The 21,732-nt window shown below is 40.5% G+C and overlaps 1 protein-coding gene across 1 annotated transcript in view; it reads left to right on the top strand.

The window, feature by feature from the left end:
• The window catches only part of COX10 (cytochrome c oxidase assembly factor heme A:farnesyltransferase COX10), a 103,934-nt gene that overhangs the window by 71,265 nt on the left and 10,937 nt on the right, over positions 1-21,732 (top strand). Inside the window, exons 5-6 of the mRNA XM_075720068.1 lie at positions 546-616; positions 18,885-19,117. Of these exons, the coding sequence (XP_075576183.1) occupies positions 546-616; positions 18,885-19,117 (304 nt within the window). The remainder of the gene's footprint in view (positions 1-545; positions 617-18,884; positions 19,118-21,732) is intronic.

The raw sequence follows: 21,732 nt of genomic DNA, 5'->3' as shown, positions 1-21,732 counted from the left end.
GTTCATTCCCTGCTGCTAGAACTAGATGCTCAGTGCAGTTTCAGTAGCATTTTACAAGAGTTGATTGATTTTGGGGTGGGTTATAGGTTCTCAGAAGTTAGATGATCTTGAAAAAAATGTAGTGTTTGTCTTTTAAATACCAGAAGCACAACACTTGCAAGGGCTGTTTGTATTAATATAAAACTGAGGGCAGGGCTGTATGTACGTGTATGTATAATCGTGTACGTATAAAAGCGGTGTCAAACATGTCGAGAGCAGAACTTGGAATCAAACTCTACTTCAGATGATTAACTTTTGGGGACTTGCGCAAACTATTTTTGTCCTCCAGGTGATTTTCTTTCTAAGGGGATGCCAAAAGCGTTAATGCAGACTATCAAAGCTCCATAAAAGGAGTTTGTCGTTTTCGTTGTATTTCTGAACCTTCAAAAATAGAGATTAAAGCACCTGCAGATGTAGACAGTACATTCCATGCATGGCATGCTTTCCGGCATCCTTTCATTTTGATTCTTCCTTTTTTTTTTTTTTTTTTTTTTTTTTAATTACAGTTCTTTGAGGTTCCGTTTGACTCAAATATGAACAGGACAAAAAACAGACCACTGGTGCGAGGACAGATCAGGTAAGGCTATGCACACCTGCTCCGGCTAATGAGAAATGAGTCTTCACGTTGCTTTCATCTATCTCCAAGCTTTTCTCTCTCTTCAGATGACGAAAAATAGCAATTTCAGACAAAAGCCTTAACAAAGAAATTCACCTCTGTTTTTCGATTCTTTTTCATGTTTATAACTTCCACATGAGGAGTTTAGCTAATCAGCTGTCCCCTAAAATACTGAATTTCTCAAGACAGCAGAATTTCCACTCATATTGTATATTTCTTCATGTGTGACAACTACATGGACAGCATGGTAGCACGCAGTTATGTTCCACTGAACTTTTGCGTTAGTTTGTAACAACAAATCTTCAAAATTTCACATCTAAGAACAAATACAAAAGTGTATATTGTTTTTAGTAGTCGCATTTATCTGTTAGATCATGAACATTCATTTGACTCTCCCAGCAGAGGTATCTGCAACTCATTTTTTTTAGTGGTTTTGTGAAGCACCATGTTGTCTTTGCCTTTTTTACATGTTTAGCATAAAGCTGGAGTGCAGACTCACAATGGTGGCATCTTATGAAAATAAAGTAAAAATTTGTCATCATTTAGTTTATCATCATCCATAAGTAAATTCCTCCCTCTCCCACCCCCCCCAAAAAGCCCTGTATTAGCATAGGAATTCCCTTAAAAAAAAATATATATATCCTTCATTCGCTCTGTTTTCTGGATTATGTATCAGTTCAGTTTCTCAAAGGGTGTTTTCCAGCTAAAAAAGCAAAGTGAAAAAGAACATCAACAAAAAACTCTAACTTATTTGCAAAATAAAACTGAAGGCCCAATTCATAAATGATTCAACAAACAATTTTAGTATTGCATTTCCATGATTTGTGCCAAGGATTATTTATAACAAAATTATGTTTTCCCTTAGGCTTCTGCGAACAGTTGGTCCTGTTTATTTCTGTGTTTTATCCATCACCTTTGGAGGACTGAAAAAAATGTGATGGATGAAATTACAAGAAAATTGAGACAAAATAGTAAAGTGAACCTCAGGGGTAAATTCACTCTCATTGTAAATAGCTAGAGCACTTCAATAAACTTGTTCCGATTTGTTCTTGAAGACAGTGCTAATTACAGATTCCTGAGTTGACTTAATTTTATTTAAAAACATATTTTAGGGACCACTGCAGTGAGGGCATCTGTTGTACATACAGTAAGTCAGCCTTAATTGTGCAGTTCAGGGGAGCTGCACTTCTGCTCCACTTGCATGTGGTCCTTTAGCCATGGAAGAAGGGAAGAAAGATGATGGGGGGGATTTCTTTTTTTTTTTTTTTTTTTTTTTCTTTTAATCATAGTCTACTAGATGGCTTGCAGTGCTTCTGGGGTCAAAAATATAGCTAGGAAACTTTCTGTCAACTTTTGAAAGCAATTTGTTTTATAAGTTTCCAGTGTCCTTAAACAAACTTCACTGTCATCTGAATGCACCACAGATTGGCAAAACCATATTTAATGGATTTTCTTACTTCCCCCCCACTTCATGTTTGCTTTCACCACAAAATGGAAATGTTGGGGACTTCGTGTAATCACTCATCAATCTATCTACCTGACTGTCAACAGCTAATTTGAAGTTCTTTAAAGTGTCGCTTACCTTGAATAATGCCGGTCTCATTCCCTGTAGACTGTTGAACATGCAGACCTTGACTGGGGTTATTTCTTCTGCGGTATGCTGGAGGAGAATAATCCAGTGCAAGTGATGTAACCTTGTTATATTTCGCCACATATTCCCTGGTGTTCCTTGAACTCTTTCCTTCCTGGCTGATTAAATAAAACCCTTAAATGGTTATGCTAAAACTGGTTGAAAACAGACTAGACAGATAAAGCATATGTAAAAGACTGGTGTCTTGGCTTTGGTAAGGAACCCAGAGAGCTTGAGGTACGTACAGAGTCCTTGCCCGAAATTTGTCTTATGTTTGAGTTTTGACATTTTCTTCTCTTTAGCTGCTTCATATCATGTGATGTTTGGTGCTTTTTTAATTCTGCTGTGTTACAACATCTGTGATATCCAGTGCAAATGAGACATCGTTTTACAATCTGCCTTCATTTGCACTGTTTGTAGATATATTGTGGTTTCCCTTCTGTCTGTCTTTTTATTAATTTCACATAGTCCTTGTTACAGAACTGGTCAGTATGGGTAGCAGAGTCATACCGGTTTTTGTATGGTCCAGTCCTGAGCTTGAGAACCCTTTTGAAGAGTGAGAAAATTTGTTGACTCTCCATTGTGTTGGCTCACTGCACCTCCTTGGAAAAGCTTTCGATGGTGGCTTTGATGTGAACTTCTGCCCACTGAGAAACTGCACTGAGACCAGTGACATTTTTTATAGAGGTTTATAGAGGTTGTGGCATCACAAAGACAATTCTTCGATGCTTTGAACTTGGGCCAGAATCAAACTGGTAACTCCTTTGGTGTTACTAAGTCATCCAGACCCTGGATGAGCTGGCCTATCTATTTTAGATAAGCTAATTCATGGACCTGGCTCATTAGGAAATGTTATGCTGTTGTAGAGAAATTATTCCTGTGTGTTTCACTTTGTGGCCTCCATTTGCAGCTTCAACCCCAAATTTAGTTAGGTTTAAGATCAGCTGTCGATTCTAACTGACCTTGCTTCCAACATTTCTCCCTTTCCTTTCTGCCTGAAGCCTTTACTTTGAAAAAACAACACAATCCGCCCTATCTTGGCAACACTTGTGTGTGTGTTCATTTCCCTGCATACATGTTCACATGGTTCCCAAGTCCCCTCATCTGAGTATTTTCTACAGGTTGCCAAGGACTTGCAGTTTCCTTTGGCATCAGTGAGGAACCTCAGTAGCTTTCAAGGAAATGCTCTGTGGCCAGGGCTGCACTGTGGAGTGTGACCGTTGTCATGGCCTCTGAGGTCTGGCTGAGGACAGTGTGTCATTATTTTGCTGGTGACACTCAAGAAGTGTTTAAGTTAGGCAGCTTTGGCCTGACCATTGCTCCAGGCAGCATCCTGTGAGCCAGGAGCCAGTTCTGCAAAGACCTCTGGAACAATGGGATTTGGAAAAACAATTGTCCTCCATCCTTTGTGAAGTCCTGTCTATATTGCTTCAACTTTATGGCTGAAATAGTTATCTAGAGGCTTAGTGTGCACCTGCTATATATATTTTATATAATTTGGCCTGGACCAAACCGTATAGGCAATGATACAGACTGCAGAGCTGGGGTCTGCTGTACATAGGACAAGAGTACATATTCCTTCTTTGCCAGCCCCAAACCCACCGCTGATGACCCCAGGGAATCTTCTGACGCTGTTGCTTTTGACAAACAGCACCTGATAGTTCATTGACTGCTTGCTTTACAATGTCCTATTTAATTTGTAAGGCTCTGAAAAAAATGTTCCCTTTGAGCAATGAGACGTAACCATCCTTATTCTCTATTCAGAGAGTAATCAGAGACATCCTGTTGCAAAAATAACAAGAGTAGACCCAAACCCAGCATGCCACTAAACGCCATCCATCATTCCAGCCTGCCCACATGTCCTCCTCCCTCCTCTGACCCCTCAAGTCCTGTTTGGAAATACAAACAGCTTGAGATGTTCTTCATACTTTGGCTGCAGTGTTAAACTCATGGAGTATATTTGCATTTCTCATTATAACAACAGCTGATATTATTTTTGCTGCTATGAATTGTTTTTATGTCATTGATGAGGAAAAATTTCATGTGCTCGCACAACCTTAGATTCAATTGAAATGGCAGCAGCTTTTCCTGGTTTCCTGTTGGATATGATTTACTCCCTTGCTTTTTAAGGTAATGGATTTAATTTTCCTGCAGATTAATTTAAATAAATCTCTAGTATTAGCTGCAGTAGCTGACTGAGCTTTGCCTCTAGGATGACAAGTGTCCTGCTCTATTATATTGTACAAAGTGACAGCTTTGATTGCCCTTCTACAGAGAACTGCATACACTCTTGTTAAAAAGTGGCTGTTTTTATGAACTTACAGTACTGCTGGATCTGCTGTGCTAAGCACTCATAAAAGACTTAATAGTTGTACAGGAATAGTTTTTCATCTTAAAAAAAAAAGTCATCAAACAGCATGTTCTAAATAACTAATTCACGACCATGTAGACACCTTTCAGTTCTGTTCCTGCAGTATTTTGCAATTTGCAACTATTCTCTGTACCAAGTCCTACAGCCTTTGGCTTTGGTCTTAGCAGGGGCTGCAGTGTCCGCCTGGGAGTGGAGTTGAGATTTCTGCCTTGCTTGACCTCCAGGTTTCTTGTCACCCGGGCTGTGAAGTGTTGCACAAGCAGCATCGGAGGATGGTTCAGGCTGGAAGGGACCTCAGGAGGGCGGTAGTCGAATCTCCTGATCACAGTATGGTCAGCTCTGAGGGCAGACCAGGTTGCTCCAGGCTTTATCCAGTCTTGTCTTAAAAACCTTCAATACGGGAATAATATGCTATGGAATTTAATTATAGTCTCCTTACGCGGAATATTTTCACTCTCAAGCTTGCTTTTCTTTGCGCATTTAAGAAGTGTAAGTCTACGAACTTGGCACAAAACAGATAATGCCTTGGATCCTTCCAAAGAAATAAATCTTCATGTTGTTTAGTAAATATTTTTTCCTAGAATCCCATTAACCTCTTCACTTAGCAATGCACAAGGAACTGGGTTCTGTATATGAGCTTCCCGCTTTTTATGGCCACGGTTGGTGATGATTGCAATTAATGGAGACAGTAACGCTTTTCCTACTAGTTGGCGTTTCTGAGTGGTCAGTTTAAACTATAAGCCAAACTCTTGAAAAATCAGACCAAAAAAAGCTCCTAAGCTAGCAATATTTCTCACTGACGGCTTGTATTCATGAATTGTAGTTATACATGCAAATATGTAAGTTGGACATTCATGAACTGATAGAAAATTGCATCAGACTTCCCCTGTTTATTCAAAACCACATTGAGATGTAAGACTAGTTTATGTAAAGCTGAGTTTTCCACTCAGTTGCCTGTAGTAGAGCTACTACTACAAAGTGTAACAAAACCAGCCCATGCTGAAAAAATGTGTGTGCATTTAAAAAAAAAAAAAAAAATCCTACTGTAATCACTGTTGATAACTCTGTGTAATTAGCTTGATTCTTTGCTTCCTAACACTAATGTAAATCAGGAACGTTTCTACTGATGTTAGTGGAGCTACACAGATGTAAAGTGAGAGGAAATCTGTGTCCTCAGCTTATGCTGAAACCTGCAACCTGCATGAAGCGTTGAGCCAGCCCTGTTTTAAGCCAGCAGTTTAAAACCTCCCCAAGGGTTTCAGTACAACTTTGGTTCCCGTTTAAAGATCAGCCTCTACTTAGCTGATTGGTCTGCTCCCTTGGGTGGTCATTTCAGACAGGTTTCATTCTACTTAAGTTAAAACAAATAAAACAAAAACTCCATAAATCTACAGTTCTTCAAGAATAACCATTTTTAAGAGATCAGATGCTCGTTCCCTGCAGGGAAACATTCCAATATTTTGTTTAGAAAATACCTCATTTTAAAAGGACTGCCCTGAGATCTTTTTGAATGATAAAAATGTTTCTTTTTTCAGTGGGAGGCTTTCCTCTTGTTTAAACAGGGCACAATTCAAAGCAGACACCACCACAGCAGCCTTTTCAAGCATTTTTTATCCTGCTTGTATTCAGGCTTTATTATTTGAAAACAAGTAAATGCATTCCTTCCCCACCACCACCCTCCTGGCTTCCTTTTTTCTACCCTGTGTTTTCTAGAAGCTGTCATTGACTGTATTTGGTAAACAAGAAATTTAAAAGGCAGCTTTATATTTTTGACATGTACAATTGCTTGTAAAAATGTAGTCCTTGCCTTTTGAACAGCGGGGTATTTTTAATTTTTTTTCCCCACGTCATGGAGAGGTGTGGGGGGGAGAAACCTTGAGGCTAAAACATAGTTTAATGAGAATAAAACCCACATCAAAGGATGGACTAATGGAATGATATAATGCTTACTGTGTCACTTTCCCAAAGGGGATATGGATGATAGTACTTATATTTCAATTATCTATTCACTGCCTACATAGGATGTTGATTAAATGGTTCTAAGGTATTAGAGTCCTTTTGTAGAATTCACAGAAAAATGGTGATACTGCACATTATCCTCAGATCAAAATGTGTATTAGCAGGAAATTATATAGCTCTAACTACATATATATTTTGTTTCTTAGGGCAATAAAGAGGGTTGTTTTAATAACTCTAACATTACATTCAAATTCGTTTCAGTTGAAGAAATTGCTAGCTATCCAGCTAGCACCTTCAGCTCAGTCCTCCTGCCCAGACCTAATTCTGCCACAGCTCAGCGGAGACATTCCTTTGCAGGCAGCTCTGTTTGGTAAATATAAACCCTGCGGAAACACTTGACCCTTCACGCCTTGCTGCTTTTCAGTTCAGCCGAGGGGCCTCTACTGCCAAATTATTTGTCCGAATCTTTAATTGCATGTGGGACGGTTGATAAATCGGAGTACATTGTACATCGCCCCACGTTGGGAAGCATCCCAGATGCTCATGTATAAACCAGGAGTCACGGTGCATTTGGCTAAATAGCTGCTCCATCTGCTTATGGGGAACGCTGTGGAGAAGTGATACGGGCTCCTAATGGAGTTGTCTTATCCTCTCATGTCAGCTCCTCGCCAGGGGGTAGAGCTCTGTGAGCTGGAGGGAGCCAAGCTATTGTACACTAATCCTTCCATCTTTGTGTCCGATATGAACAGGGCTCTTGGACAGTAGTTGTAACCATTGACTTTTTTTTTTTTAACTGACTAGTGATGAGTCATTTTCTTCAAAGGTGATGTTAAAATGAGTTTTCCCTCTTACACTGCACAAACAAGCAAAAATAAAGCTCGAAGCCCAAGATCCTTTCCCCAACTTAATGCAGTGTTCTCCTGGTGGCTCTTCTTCCAGTGTCTGTCAAACATTTCAGGTTCATGTTTGTAAATTTTGGCTTAATGCAGTCAAATCCCCACACTTCATTCCCTGTCTTAGTATTGAACCTTATCTGGTCTAACCACAACAGCATCATTATTCAACATGTGCCAGGTGTTATAGGAAATGTCACTGCTCAACAAGTCCATTACGGAGCTGCCTCTGATTAGAAACTGCTATACCCTGAGATCTGTTTACAGTAAGTCATGTTTGAAGTGCATTTCTTTCTGTGAAGAACAGAGTTTATCATGTCTTCTACAAGTTATAAAACTTCCATGTTATCAATTTTGCAAGTCAGATATAAAAGAGGATTTTCTTACACTTTAATTAGCTGGGCTAACACAGATGCTTGCTCTCCAGTCTTTATGACGAGTAAAGCTGCATTCCTGAGGTTGAGATATATGGAGAACCTCTTTGATATGTTTTATTTAATTTTTTTTGCTAGTTTTTTGCTAGGGATGTAGAATCACAAGGAGTATTATAATATAAGTCATGCTGTAAAAGAGTGTGAGACACAGTGACTCATATTGCTGCCCCTGTGTGACAATAATTATGTTCTATTCATGCTCTTTGGTATATGAAGGGTTATCCCAAAATACAACCATCCGCATCCTCTTCACCTCTCAGGTGAAACATAGCAACTTCTTAAGAGCATGCTATAGAGTGTTAAAATGATACGAATATCAAATGCATGCTTGCAATGTTGCAGAGGAATCTGCAGATAGGCAGGAGGGATCTGACTTAAATTGCAATTTGGGAGGCTCATCTGCTCAATTGCTCTTCCGCTTAATGGTGTCTAGAGCCTGATCCTCCTTCAACTGTAGACCATTCATTCTTGTCTTGCTGTCTATGGCTGTAGTGAATAACTTCCTTCATTTTTAGTGCTCCTGGGAATGTATTTCGAGTCAGTGATCCTATACCGAGAATGGCTGGACTACTTTTTCTCCTTTTTTTTGAAGAACAGGTTCTAGAACTTCAGTTTTCTGCATCTTAATGAGATTGAGAACTGGCCTGAGACTTCTTTACGCACTGCTTTCCAAACATTGGCTGAGGGCTCAGCAGAAGTATGTGTTAGATTAAATCACAGAAAAATGTTTCTGGAGAGACCGTATTATCCATCCTGTTTGCCAGCTGGTCTCTGGTTCCTAAATGAAGAGAGAACTGAGATTTTGAAATAAAATGAATGGATCACTTAACTGCCATGTTGTAAGGTTAGGTTTGTTAGGTTAAAGAGGAGGATTTACTTTAAATATTATGGGGGACATTTTTCAAATTTACTGTAGGTTTGTCTTGTAAGCACTTTAAAAAAATATTTACATTTTCGTGACTGCAGGGAAGCTGTGAATATTATTATTCACCCTTTCACTCCTAGTTAACAAAGCCATATAATAAGGAGCGTGCTAATGCTCTGCAGGGTTGCTTAGAGTTGTTATGATTAGCATTCTGGTGTGTATAGCAAATGTAGTAAGAACATAAACATTTTATAAGTATGGGTCCTTTTCATTTTTAATTTTTCACTTCAAGTGAAGTGATGAGGCCCAATTGGAGCTTCTGTTTAATAAGAAAAGGGCAGCATAAAAAGTTTTATTTCTGTCTGAACGTGGTATTCGTAAGCTGCAAGTCTCTCCCAGGGTTTGCTGAGCTATTCATCCCAAACCTGTGGTTGCTTTGGTCTCAGTCCTCTGGGCAGACTCTTGAACCTGGCAACAGTGGAAGACCAGATCCTGGCATCATTTGCGTGGAGTTAGAATGGTAAAAATGAGAGCAGGATATATCTAGGAGAAAGCTCCATGCTGAGGGTGGGACTCCCGGGTTCTCTTTCTTCGGCTGAGTTGAAATCCCTCTTGTCTCATCTTAGCATACGGATTGCATCTTTGTGGAAACTTTCAGCAAAAACGATCAAGCCAATTTGATTTATGCAAGCATAAAAAAGAGAGATGTGTCCCTTTCAAGATGAAATGATTCTTTTAAATTAGCCATGTTTGTTTATGATAGTTTTAAAGTCCCTTGCTCTGGCAAGGGAGACAGAAAGAACATCTGCAGCTCGGATTCTTGAGGAGCGAGGGGAACTAATTGCCTCCAATTTGGTTAAAATACAGTGTCAATTATGCTTTTTATACAGTAGCGATACACAGCCATGACAGGGCGCCTTGGGGGCTCCATGCATGGGTTGTTTTTTTGTTGGGAGAGAAATGAATTGACATGGTCACAGGATATTTTATCCTAGTCTGTATTTATTTACACTGAGTACACTTCTGAACAAGTATATTAGATAGCAACGCCAGAGCTGGGTTGGCAGTTTAGTGCCAAAACTCAAGAAGGCAACTTCATGACGGGACCCAGCCAACTATACGTGTTTATCCATTGCTGAGCTCCGTATGTGCCAAGTTCTCACTGTATGACATTCCTTGGGAGATTTAGACATCACTCATTGAGTCCTGCCCTGTTTCCCTGCTGATGGTCCAGATGTCATTCAAAACCACATCCAGGTTGGTGCTGATGGGCCTGGCTGAGCCCTGTGGACAAAGGAAGGGTATTAGAGGTGATTCCTTTCACAGAGATTTGCATTTTAAAGAGGTTTATTTGAGGTTCAGGTCTGTAAACTCTTAATCTGGAGACAGAATGCTAATTTAAGCATCCTTAAATGCTACCCATTAACCCAGCTCACCAGGCTTTTTGGGAGCACCTACAAGTTTCATACCTCCTTTTAACACAGAGCTCCTCCTCAGCTCAGATTTTGTGTTCCAGAACTTTTCCACTGTTTTCCGCACTTTTTTTTTTTTTTTTTTTTTTTTTTACCTTTAGGGAAAAGTACTGTCCAATCTCAGATTATCAGCATCTTTGTCATAGTTACTACCAGAAACCAGATCACAAAAAGCCAGTTACAAAAACGTAAGCAGGCAGAATTGCAACAAGTGTGTTGTGGCAATCTTAAAAATTGTGGTAGTGTTATACCCAGTTAAAGGGGATTTGGTACAAAATTCAGTGCTTGTACTGTGTGTAGAGCCTGATCTGCCACAGCAACACATTTTTGGAGATGAGATACCAGACAGTGACAGAATGTAGATACTACTTTTTAACCTGTGAAGACAATGTTAAATAATTCATTAAGGAAAAAAAAAGACTTGACAAAGCTCCCCATTTGTTTGCACCTCCTAAAGGATGTCTTGTCAGTCTTCAGTGGTAAATGATAGACAAGCGTGTATTCTGATATTTGGAGTTGATGGGGAAAAATTGGATTCCCAATTAAAAGTGTAATTTAGTTTCATGTTTTAGTTTTAAAACACATCATCGTTCATCCCTTGTCATGACTCATGAACTTTCTTGCATGACTGAGAATAAATGAGTATGTATTAAGATCTTTCTCTACATTTTTTTCACTTAAAATAGTACCATTTTAGCTCATTGATACCTATTGTTCAGTTTAATATAATTCTGGTACTTCGCAAGATTGACCCTCAGTCAGCAGGTTCTTAGGCTTTATGTAATGTTCAGTCACAATGTACCTGTGGAAGATGACATCAAAAGTGAGAGTGTGGATCGCTTGTGTTTACTAAAGCTTCTGACTGATGCAGAATCAGATCTACATGAAAGAAATAAAGGGGTCTAGCAATATGACCATTTTGCCAACACTAAAGCTATTTTTGCCTTTTAATTGGAAAGAAATAGCTCTCCTTGAGACTAATCCAATCTGTAATTGAAAGTTATAGTTGAATATAAAAATATTTTGTCAGACATCATTTGAGTCCTTAAAAAAAACACATACGCTGCCTCAAAACTATACTAATTAGGGGTCATAATGCATCATCATGTAACCACTTCAGTTTAAAATCTCAGATCTTGAGTGTGGATATTTTTTCTATCAGGTACATCCCCAGTCTGCCTGTAGGACTCTCCTGGAGTTTAGTCTAATGTCTTTTGCAAAAAAACCTAGAATCCTTTTAGAAAAGTCATCAGTGATGAAGCTACTGATCCAGGCAATGTTGTTTCAGTTTCAGTTTCCATTAGTGGTGGTGTTATTACTATAGAACTTTTACAGCTGACAATGGTCATGAATATGGTTTTTATTACTAAATATATAAATATGCAGCCTGAAAGGATTTGTGTGGAAAGTTAAAATTTAATTTCACTGTTGGTAGATTGCCATTATTCAGTTGTCTGCCATGATTACTGATTGGTTTTGAATGCTCTGTGCCTTACTTTGAGCTTAGAAGCTGTATGAGTGGTTTTTTTAACCTCCCATCAAACATAATTTCAGGGAAGCTACCGTTGCTATTCAGGGCAAAATGTGCCTTTTATAGCCTTCTGGCTCATTTTTCAGAGTCAGCTGACTCTATAGCACTTGCGCCAGCAGACGACCCCACTGCTTGTTTCAGGCATCTGTCCATCTGGGGAAGCAGAGCTGGAAATTACACAAATGCAATCCAGATGTGCGCTTGAAGGAGATGGGCCGCCTTCTCCATTACCTAAGTCATAGGAGCAGGAAGGCTTCTATATAGTCATATGTTGTTGCAGAACATAACGTCCTCAGCTCCTCGCGTCTCTACCAAGTAGGGTGGGAGTGCCTGGTGGAACTGCTGGGGTTGATGGCCTTCCTTAATTTTCGTGGTGGATCTCTAAAAGCTGCCAAGGAGGGTTCAGCAGTTCTTGGGTGCTGATCTTCAAAAAAATAAATAAAAATTAAAAAAAAATCCCTTGGCTCATACTCTAGCTGAGGGAGGTGACCAAGTCATAGCTCAGTACCATATGACAGCCATGGTGATCACAGGCTCAGCTCCTACCCTTGGACTGGCTTTTGGCAATTCTTCATGTTGCCTGGCTGCAAGAATCGAGAAGATGCCAGGAGATGAGCAAAACTGTAAATCAGCAGCTAGGGAGAATAATGGTTTTCTGTATGGGGTTAGGTGCATTTGTGCTGGGGATCTCCATGGACATCCTCCCCTCTTGAAATGACCACAGGCTTTTATGTCCATAGAAACAATCAGAGGGACACAACTTGCACTTCAGTTTGTGTAACCTCTCATTGATGTTGGAAAAATGTAAAAACTTCAGGCTGATGTGTTTTCTTAGTTTGTAAGTAGCTTCAGAAGCCTTAATAACTTATTGCTGACCTGGAAAAAATTAGGAAGAGGAGGGGGCTTTCTCCAGGAGCCTTGTACTGGCGAGTAGTCTGGGGACATTTTTAGTACCTACAGATTCCAGAAATAATAAGCAATGTATGATGCTTACTCCCGAAATCTGATTTTAATTATGGCTTTGGAACAGTGTTCATGCACTGGACTCATATCTCAGCCCGTGATGGCGAAATGAAATTGCAGAGATGAGAGTCACACTTGTATTCTTTTCTGCTAAATACCTTCTTCTGGGCTCTCGCTATTTTCAGCCTGTCCGTGCATGAGGCTGGTTCAGGCTGTTCCTCCTCTTATTATGACAAATTGCTTTGACGCTATATGCAGATGGAATTTGCACCCAGAGTAGCAATATTGAGATTAATCTGAGCCGTCGATCTCACCTTTGTTGTCTCAGCACCATTTACCTGCCACCATGGAAGATGCTGAAGTCACAGATAATCTAGGACCATTTCTGCATGCAGCAGCAGCAAACAAGCAAGGGGAGGAAGCGTGGTGATCTTGCTGAACCTGTGTCTTGAACAAAACAGAAAACTTGCCAGATAGAACCAAAACTATGTTTTGCCTCACCAAACAATAAGTAAAAGTGCAATTAAAGGATATAGTCTGTGCAGAATATTTGCCATTATTAAAATCCCATGCAGAGGAAAGCGAGGATGCGTATCTTGGCTTTGTTTGGATGAGGAAATGACTCTAAATAAGTTCCTTTTCTTCTCACCTTCCTTCACTGTCCCGTCGCCCCCCCAGCCCATGCCTGGATGTGGAGGACGTGTTTTAGGGAGGTGCAGCCTGGCTGGAGGTGCTCAGGAGCAGAGCAGCAGTGCTGTGCCCTGCCTCTGCGCGGCTGCCTGCCCTTTGGCACAGCGATTGCCCCCGGCACTTTATTCTTCATCATCCCTGTCCTACTTATTTTAGATCATCACCCTGTGTTTGGCAGAACAGGTCCCTGGCCTTGTGGCTCAAGGGACAGTTGTCAATAGTAGTAAGATGTAATACAAAATAATCAACCAGGAATTTAAATGTTTCAATACATTAAGGTATTCTGTGCATGCTGCAGCAAAACAAAAGAGCACTGTTGGTTTGGTTTGGATTTTTTTGTTTGCCCTTTTAGAAGTGGGTGATGTTTCTATAAAAGGTTTTTGACAGTCAGGGAGAAGACAGAATTTGGTTTATTACCTTTTGTATTAGGCTTTGAATCTAATTTTCAAATATAAACACTTAAGCTTCACCTGAAAAATATGCAGGCAGTCTTAAATGGACACATTTAGGCTTATGCTTTTATGTAAATATGGTTTGCATGCCCAATTTCCCATTAACACAAGGTCACAAATTAAGTTTCTTACATATTTACATAACATCTAACATGAATTGCATACAACTGCTGATTGCGTGAATGCACCTATTCAGGATTCGTATAGGTTTTGTGTCTGTATATGTGTCAATATATTCACAGAGATATGTCGAAGCATTACATGGTGATACAGGAATTTTCCATATTTCTATATATTAATAGGTTGTAAGAGGGAATTTTGTCTACCTTCTTGATTGTTTTTTTCAAACAAAATCTTCTTTAAACTTTTTCCCTTTATTAATACTGTTTTTTAAATTGTAGTTTGAACTGTACTTTGACAGTCATCTTCACAAAATGTTTTGCCAAAGACAGCATAGAAAAGCATGTGCAGTAGTGATGCTATTGATCTTTGTAGACATTAAGCTTGCTAATGCTGCTGTGAAATAGGTAAAACAGTACATTAATTTTATAGATGGGCAAATGCTTTAATTTGTTTTCCCCTCCCAACTTTTCCAAGTAATGCTGTGAGTCAATAAGTACTATTATCCATGACTCTGGAGCCTATTAAATAAATATATTTCATGCACATGTATGTAAGATCATCATATACGTATAACCAGTTCATCTGTAAGTGGCAACTAGATTCGGAGATTATGCTATTGCACATGAATTAAAATAGGCTGCTGCGTTGTCTAAAGCTGCTGTGAACGATATGGTGAGTGAGGGTCCATGCGGGTGCCTTGCAGTTGTGTGTGCAAGGGATGCCTGAATATCACCACATGGGATTCCTCCTGCCTGCTCCCTGTTCCTCCACAGCAGCTCTGGGCTGTCCTTCAGCAATCCTCCCCAGCCTGACTGATAGCACCTCTCCAGACGCCTCTGTGTCAGCAAAAGCTTGAGCTGAATGAGGAGAAACCTGGGTCTCTTTTCCTCCTCCTTCTCCTCCTCCTCCTCCTCTTGATTGCTCTCAGTGGAGTGTGACTGGGGAGGGTCCATCTTGGGTGAACTCTGGGAGAAGTATCAGCACATTTTCTTTGGATCAGGAAAGGTTTGATTATTCACTATTCAAGCTGAAGCTCTCTCAAAAGCTTTTAGTTGAAGGTGAACGTCTTTTAGTAGTATTATTAGGCAGACTTTGGCATGTGCAGTCTCAAGAAAGCAGAGAAGAGGGACAAGGCAGAACTATGAGTCTTTGGTTTTCCTTTAGGAGGTGTCCTATGTGGTGACACACTGGGTATTTTAGAGTTGAAATTTGAAGAGAACTCATTTGGCACTTCCAGTATTTTTCCAGAGTCTGATTTTAATCAGCCACATAACTGCAACCAACTCCTCCCAAGAATCCATCATAAAACCTAGTTTCTTACTCCATATGTTTGCTTTCTGAGCTAGCTTCTTGGCCAGTTTTCCTGTGGAAGATTGCCTTTTTTTTCCCATGGGACCAATTCCCTTAGCATAAGTGAACGCCCAAGTGAAATGAGGCTTATGTACCAGCGTCTGTCATCAGCCTGCACTTCCTGCATGGGGTGGTTTAAGGATGAAGGAAACCAGCAGAGACCCCGCAGCCACTTTTGACCACCATGTGAGAATTCCCCAACGTTGGGTTACCCAAGACTGATGCTCCTGTGATGCACGCTGTACTGCATGATGGCACGAGGCTGTAGTAGAAGGAACTGCATGGACATTAGGTGATGGGGCAAATCCAGTGACAGCTCGGCATCCCAGCCTTTCTCGTGCTCCAGAATGGGATCCTGATCTGTGCTGCCTCAGTGAGATACAGGCAGCCCGGCAAAGGAGCGTGCATCAAATCAATGAGCCTCACACCACATGCCTGAGTTTTGACAGACCTAATGTGAGCATGGAGATGCATAATGGTCCCTAGAAGACCATAAACTAGTAGAAATCAGGATACCCCTTAAACTGCCATGATTTAAACCGATTTAAAACCCTGAGAGTCACTGAAGCAGAAAAAAAACTGCATCAGTGACTGAACTGTCTCTACCTTTTCCTCAAATACTCTCTTTCCCAGTAAGGAGTTGCTTATACTTCTCCTAGACCTTATAAACATGGTATATTTACGTGAGAATGCGTTGAATTCTCCTCCACCTCATGTCTCACCAAGAAAGCAAGGTCCTAATTTCTTATTGCAGTCTCTTTGTAACACCAAATAGTGTTTTGAAGGGCAGCAATAACAAAGATGAGTCATAAAATCATCACTGTTTGAGTTTCTGATCTCAGTTGGAATTTTAGCGGCAGGCATTTGTAAGTTGGACAGCTACTTGTCTAGAAGAATTTTACAGTTCCTTGATTGTTAAGGAAACACTGGAGAGAAGCAGAAATTGTGATACTTTCAGGATGTGTAAAAGTAATGTAGTTCAACTGCTTATGAAGAACAGCCATCACTGAGTTGATGCCTTCCCCTGAGAATTAGGACCATTACAGACACTAATCAAACTGCCTCCAGGAACTTCCTTTTAAAGAGGCAAAAAGAAAGAAACTGAGAAACAAAACTCTGGTTTCATCCACCAGGAACAGAACAACTTTTTTGGAGCATATAACTTTACCCTTCCCTTTTGATAAAGCCTCATCTTTTAAAGGTACTTTTCCGATCTGTCAGTTGGACGTGAAGGCAGCGCGCAGCTGGTATCAGGGCTGGCACTGCAGGGTTATCGCTGCTGCGGGGAAGCAACGTGGGAGAGATGCAATGCTGAGTTCAACCATGGAGGAGGGCTTTGCGCTCCCAGCTTTCGCCTGCCCTTCCCCTAACAGGCACGAAGGGCTGGTGTCTGCCGCTCAGTAACCAGCTTATGGTGTGTAGCATTCACTTGAATTGGAGGCACGTAGATGAGTGTTCACTCTTGATTAGTGAGAAGAGCGCTCATTGCATTAGGTCAAACTGTGTCCTCATTTATGTCTGTGAGCCCTGTGGGAGCAAATGTTGGTAGCGTAGCCCAGCCTCATAGGGTCATGCTGGTCTTTTGTCACCTCGAGAGTTTGTATTTTATAAATCTGGTGTTTACCATCTGACTGTATTTTATTCAGGAATCAGTCAAGATACATTTGTTTAACCAAACCTAGTCAGGCTTTCGCTACGGAGGGACAATGTCTAGGAAACACGGCATTTGTAGTTGGCGTTGAGACAGTTTACAGTACAGATTGTGTTTTGCTGCCTTTCTGCAAAAGAGCACCGCTAGCTGCAAAACCAGAGGGCACAGCACCGTATGGCTCCTTTCACAGTATGGCTCCTGAAAACAGTCTCAAATTTTATACATCTCATTGTCAATGGATGGCAATGATGTTCCCTGCCTCTATTCCTTATATATTAGTAACACCAAGACTGGTAATGCTGGAGCGTAAATGTGCTCTGTGCACACTCAGTTTTCAAAAGCTGGATAAAATGACTTAGTCAATTTAATTTAAATTGAAGGCAGATCTTTAGTGTGAGATTTCCTCATTTTATTTCCAGTTATTTAGGATCTCCATACCATATTGGTCCACAAAGGTCTTAAAAATCAAAATTTGAATGCTAGGATTTTTTGCTGATAGAACTCCCATAAAATTCATCCCCACCAGCAATTTTTTCTTATGAGGGTTGGAGCATAGCTTGCAACACGTATTTTAGGGTTAAGGATTTGGCCAGAGGGCAGAGTGATCATAGAATACAAAGGCTGCATAGTTTTCAATTACACAAAGCGTGTAAAGCTAAACTTCATGCAGAGACATTTGTTGCAAGCACACGTATTTTCTGCTCTTATATGAATGACTAGAAGTGTGTATTTAGCCACATGGGTTATTAAATGCAATTCAGTTAATGGCATTTTCCTCCCTTCCAGAGGTCTCCCACACCATATTATTTCTTAGTGGCATTTAGATCTCTGTTTCCATCATACCAAACACCTTCGAACAAGCATATGTAAGGAGATCTCCACCAGCAGCAAATGCTGATCTGGTGCAAGGGAACACAAATAAAGCTTCCTTAGGGTTGCATCACAGTGCTGCATGTGAAGTGTGGTCTTGAAGGTAGTTCATCATATTTGGATGTTTATTGTGGAACTTCCTAGCAGAAGTTTACATAGCTTCAGCCACTTTCTTATGGATTTTAACAGGAATTTCCAACCTTCCCTGAGCTCTTAGCTGATGCGCATTGGAAATCAACAGAAATAATTTGCATCTTTGTTGTTTGCTGCTTTTGGCCAAACCTAAAATATCTTCAGTTAATTCCAGTCACACTTAGAAGATAATAAGTTTTAATTTTGATTCTCTTGCCAGAAGTTGCTTTGGTGCGCTACCCCTGCTTAGCACAGTGCCTAAGCTAAATGGGAATGTAGAAAATTCAGCCTTTTTTCGGTAAAGCCAAAAAATACTTTATTCCTGTTGACATAATTTCAAGATGATTGAATGTACTCTTCTTCCTGGTAAATGCTTCCTAATTTTCTGTCTAACCCTGTTGCATTTCAGTCAAAGGATCCCTTGGATAATTGCAATCAGTTAAAAATCTGACAAGCCACAACCTTTCTCATTCCCTCTAAACCCTGAGTGCTTTTTCCAGAGGTCAAAATTTACTAAGATTAAAACGGAAGAGAAAGATCTGCTGGAAGCACCAGTTCTCTGTAAGGGCTACTGACCTGCACAGGTTGAATTTATTTAGTGAACACAGTGATCACAAGAATAAGAATCACCTATCACTGCAAATCTGCGGCAAGATTGTCTTAACTTTTTAGAAACACTTCCCTTACGATAGAGAGTCAAATGGGAAAATTTGGGCTGGGCAGGTAAAACCATAACAAAAATCTAGTCTTAATTTTTGGGAGGAAGCAAAAGGAGAGGGGCAGCAGTCATTCTTTAAGACAGAGTCTTTTGCTCAGTGTGTGTCTCCTGCTCTCTGCCTGCAGCCCCCTGCTCGCCGTCTGTTTTGCTGCCTCCTGCGGAGTCCCGGGAATCGCCCTGCTGACACTGGGAGTAAACCCTCTCACGGGGGCCCTGGGAGCCTTCAACATTTTCTTGTATACGTGTTGTTACACACCCATGAAGAGAATGAGCATTGCCAACACGTGGGTGGGAGCTGTCGTCGGTGCCATTCCCCCTGTCATGGGCTGGACTGCGGCTACTGGTAGTCTTGATGCTGGTGAGTATAAAACCCTTGCATCTGCGTGAGCGGTTGTCAGCATTGCCTTTGGGGGTAGCTAAAAAGACCCACTCAAAAGGTAGTAAACCTCATTCTTTATGCTTGTTGACCTGATACTGCTTTGAAATCAGATATATTCAGCTGTTTGTGATGCCAAAGTCTGTTACAGTGTGGTACCATAAGCACTGAAGAAGTAGACGTGATTGTATCATTCTCCTTATGGGGGCTTTTCAGGGGCAAACATGAGCTGATAAAAGACTGCATCCTATTGAATATGTGTTTAGGCCATCTTAAAAAAAAATCTAGGAGGAGAATAGTGTCTTTGGAGTTCACATGGAAGAAAACGTTATGTAATTTCAGGATTAAAACCATACCCAGTAAGATCCAACTTACAAGCTTTCAGCTGGAAAATTCCCAGATATGTTTATTACTGTCTTCCCACAAGCCAGAAAATATCCTAGGAACATTAATTTATTGGTGTATTTCTTAATTGCCCACTTCTAAACTCCAAGCTATAAATGTTCCTTCCTTCCCTCCTTGAAAAGTAAACGAAGATTTCTATTTTAGTAACTGTGAACCATTTTTACATCCTTCATAAAACACTGATCTCTTCAGCAGCTCAACTCTGACACAATTAGGGCTTGTTTTTCCTGCCAGCTAGAAACTTAAGAATCAAAGTGGCTCCACATAGTTATATTCTGAAGAAACTCATGAAGTTCAATTAACAGGTCTGTTAAGAATTTTTTTAGCGCACACTCATCCCAAAGTGTGGCATATTTAACACTTGAATAATACTTTCAATAACAAGGCTTTTAACCAGAAATTATCAGAATCTGTGCAAAATCCACAGTACGCCGTTCTTCATTTATGCTCCACACTTCCTATAAAAATCAGTCTGAATTGGCTTTGTGTACGCATGTTCTGATACAGATCTAATCCAGAGCTAGGATGAAGGGGTTTGTGGCTTTTTTTTCCAATCGTGTGTGCTACTTCTGTACAAACACTTACTTCTCTGAAAGTGTTTTTTATATTTAGACCTATAAATGATATGTATGTTTATGTATAGCATCTCATGGTAAGGAGTGCATAACAGACATTGTTTAAAAGTGTGTATTTCTAAAGAGAAGAGAATGAATTAAAAATACAAAATGTATATTTTTAAGGAATGTATCATTCTGGCTGCAGTTGTCTAGACTGTGGATCTTACATTGTTTAGGGATTTTGGTGTTGGTTTTGGCATCTCTTTGCAGAGTTGATGCTAGAAGATGACTCTCATGTGCCCATGCTTCATCTGCAAAGTCCAGCCTGAAGGAGCTGGAGTGAAGAGCTCTGGCTCACCAAAAGCCCTGGCTGTAGAGGCTGTCACGGTTCAAATTTTCACCCCTGGTTTTAAAATGGAAGCTAAACTGCTGCAGTTAAAGGCCAGAACATTAAAGTAAACTGGCATTGATTTTCATTATCTTTAAATTGTCAAGCTACAACTTGCTTTTTGAGACCTATTTCACAAAGAGCTAAGCTGTCCCTGTAGGCAGGCAGAGCAGGCAGCAGAAAGCACCATCTTTGTCCCAAGTAAGCTCTTCCTCTCTCATTTGCAACTGAGATGTGGTTACAAGGCCCTCTGCCAGCTCTGCTGTGGAGGAGATAATCTCTGGCAGTGATGCCATCAGTGGAAGATGATAACTTAAAACCACATGAGCAGACTTTGCCAGGACATGGTGATCTGCACTGGTGAATAACCTGATGTTTGTTGTGGGTAGCTAAAACCTCCTACAGTCACCTCCCAGTCAGTGTCAGTGAGGCCAGACAGCTTGTTTAATAGAGAAAGAAATGTTATTGAGCTGATACTGGTCTTTGTAATGAAGCATACTTAGGAAGAGTCCTGAAAATGGTGACCTGAATGTAATATTTTAGAGCATTTCAGTATGTTTACAAAAAAAACCCAAACACTTGAGAAGAAAAGGACTGCATTGTAAACTACAATTTTCAGTGTTAAGCATTCTACTATTGCAAAGGAGAAGGGAGTCCAGCATCTGGCAGCATCAGACCTGCATGGAATATAAGCGTGCATCCGCGTGTGTACATATATGACGTGCAGACCTGCATCCCTTCTCTAACCAGCTGTCGTGGTTTAGCCCCAGCCAGCAACCAAGCACCACGCAGCCGCTCGCTCACTCCCCCTACCCCGGTGGGATGGGGCAGAGAATTGGAGGAGTAAGAGTGAGAAACACTCCTGGGTTGAGATAAGAACAGTTTAATAATTGAAATAAAGTAAAATAGTAATGATAATAATAACAATACAATAATAATAGTAATAATAACATAGAAAGCAAGTGATGCACAATGCAATTGCTCACCACCTGCCGACCGATACCCAGACAGTTCCCGAGCAGCAATCGCTGCTCCCCAGCCAACCCCCCCCCAGTTTCTATACTGAGCATGACGTCATATGGTATGGAATAGCCCTTTGGGCAGTTTGGATCAACTATTCTGGCTGTGCCCCCTTCCAGTTTCTTGTGCACCTGGCTGAGCATGGGAAGCTGCAAAGTCCTTGACTAGCATAAGCAGTACTTAGCAACAACTAAAAACATCAGTGTGTTATCAACATTCTTCTCCTA

This window comes from Pelecanus crispus, chromosome 12, assembly GCF_030463565.1.
Source record: "Pelecanus crispus isolate bPelCri1 chromosome 12, bPelCri1.pri, whole genome shotgun sequence".
NCBI lineage: Eukaryota > Metazoa > Chordata > Aves > Pelecaniformes > Pelecanidae > Pelecanus > Pelecanus crispus.
The sequence above is the reverse complement of the archived record's forward strand: the minus strand, read 5'-3'. Positions and strand labels throughout refer to the sequence as shown.